The sequence below is a fragment of the Blastomyces gilchristii genome (assembly GCF_000003855.2).
Source record: "Blastomyces gilchristii SLH14081 genomic scaffold supercont1.9, whole genome shotgun sequence".
NCBI lineage: Eukaryota > Fungi > Ascomycota > Eurotiomycetes > Onygenales > Ajellomycetaceae > Blastomyces > Blastomyces gilchristii.
Window position 1 is genome coordinate 2,400,601 of NW_003101674.1, and position 2,020 is coordinate 2,402,620.

General features: G+C 30.3%; 1 protein-coding gene across 1 annotated transcript; it reads right to left on the minus strand.

Moving 5' to 3' along the window:
* Positions 1 to 1,555: 1,555 nt before the first annotated feature.
* Positions 1,556 to 1,728, minus strand: BDBG_17185 (uncharacterized protein; the record flags this gene model as incomplete). Its single annotated transcript, XM_031724967.1, has 1 exon — positions 1,556 to 1,728. A coding segment is annotated over one exon (171 nt), but the record flags the coding sequence as incomplete, so codon positions are not given.
* Between the last annotated feature and the right edge of the window lie 292 nt (positions 1,729 to 2,020).

Consider the following 2,020-nt stretch of genomic DNA (forward strand, 5'->3'; position numbering starts at 1 on the left):
GTATCTGATACTATTTAATATCTCAAATCAGTAGAATTCTCAAGAGATTATTTAATACAGTTATTCACAATCTGAATAACTGATTATATATAAATTATACATCTCTTACATTATTCAGATGTATAGAGATTCAGAATAAGAGACTTAATATTGTTTATAAACTTACAGAGTATTATTATCATTAATTAAGTATTCTGAGATGTTAATTCTTATACATAGTTCTAAGAGAAATCAGAGTGTTTCTTGATGTACTACTTCAGTGAGTGCTTAAAGAAGTTCATTAGTTTGAACTGTTATATATAGACTGACCGTGTGACCGTGTCTGAGACCAGGACCAAACTTTACAGTTGTCATGTTGTCTAAAAGTATTACTCCTGGTCATGGTTTGTGTTCATCACATTGATTTCAAATCCTGTTATTTCAAATATTAAAGGTCTCAGATTCACTTTTTAAATAAAAATCTAGTTCTAGATAAAGAATATGTTTGAATTCTTAGTCACATTTTCATTCTGATCTCATTATTGAAAATGGCATCAAATAAGACTAGACTGACCGTGTGACCGTGTCTGGGACCAGGATCAGATTTTTTGATAGTCTCATTACCAATTCAACTGATCCCATTACACAGTTTTAACATTAGATAGTAGTTCCATACTGTCTCAGTGAGACTTACTGTCTACTCTTGTCACATTTTCCAAATGAGACCATGATTTCCACTTCTAAATTTAAATTATTTTTATTGCTTTAAATGACTTTAAATCTCATTTGAGTGTTATCAAAAAGCGTTACTTTTTAAAAAATTAAAAATAGTCTAAAAAAAACCTTAAAATGTCTAAAAATAGTAACTTTATGTCAAGAATGGGACTAAATGGAACCAAATGAGACCACTTTCTCATTTTTTTCAAGTCATGGTTTCATTTTAAGATCTGATATATAGTCACTTTACATGTTTTTTTGATAGCCAGTCCCAGCGGGATTCACGCCAAGAAATGTATGAGACCAGATCAAATGAGACCAAACGTGAAATTCATGGTCCCAGCGGCCAGTCTAAATGGAACTATGAAATCATTTCTTACTTACATAATATCATAACATAGTGCTCATTTGTTGAAAATTCAACAGAGAGTGTTATCAAATATTATTACTTTTCTAAATACAGATCATAATCAATATCATTTTAATTAAAAAAAAAAATGTAAAATACAAAAAATAATAAAAAAATAAAAAACAAAATAACAAGAAAAAATCACAACAAAAAAAAAAAAAAAAAGAGAAAGAAAAAAAGAAGAGAAAGAAAAAAAGAGACAGAAAGAGAAAGAAAAATAAAAAAAAAAAAGAAAAGAAAAAGAAAAAAACAAAAAATAAAAATAAAAAAAAATCAAGATCACAGAGTCACAGCACTTTTAAAATACTCACTTCTTAGAGTCTTTACAATGTTTATTATTAACTATGTATCTCTCACAGTGAGAGTAACACAGCTGTGATGAGTCATTGTCTTAATATCATTTAACAAATAATCAGTATATATCTATATAAATATGAATAATTAGAAAACATACACTTAAAAAGTGTGGTCAGAGTGAACTCTGCTGTCACTTGAATAACATCAAGAGCAGAACACTGAAATTGATGATTCTCTTTATCAATTTCACAGATAAGATGTGTGAAGATGATCTTGAAGAATATAAGATTCTCTGACTTCTGATAGAAATGAATCTCATGAAGAGACTCTATTTTCATCATATTAGAGACTGAGTGTTATTAAAAAGTGTTACTTCAATGCATATACACTTACTGCAGTGATTCACTCTCTGTACACATGACTGAGAGTTGCAGCTTTTTCATGCTGTACAGCTCTCTCTGAGATGCTGCTGCTGGTTTATAACTCACACAGTCTCTCAGTTCAGTATGCACTGCATATATACAGCCCTGTGTGCTGGGGCTGTGTTGATCATTATGGCCTGGCGTGGTACTTGCTTTTCACGGGCCATGTTTCATTTGATTGGGAGAGAGAGGGACA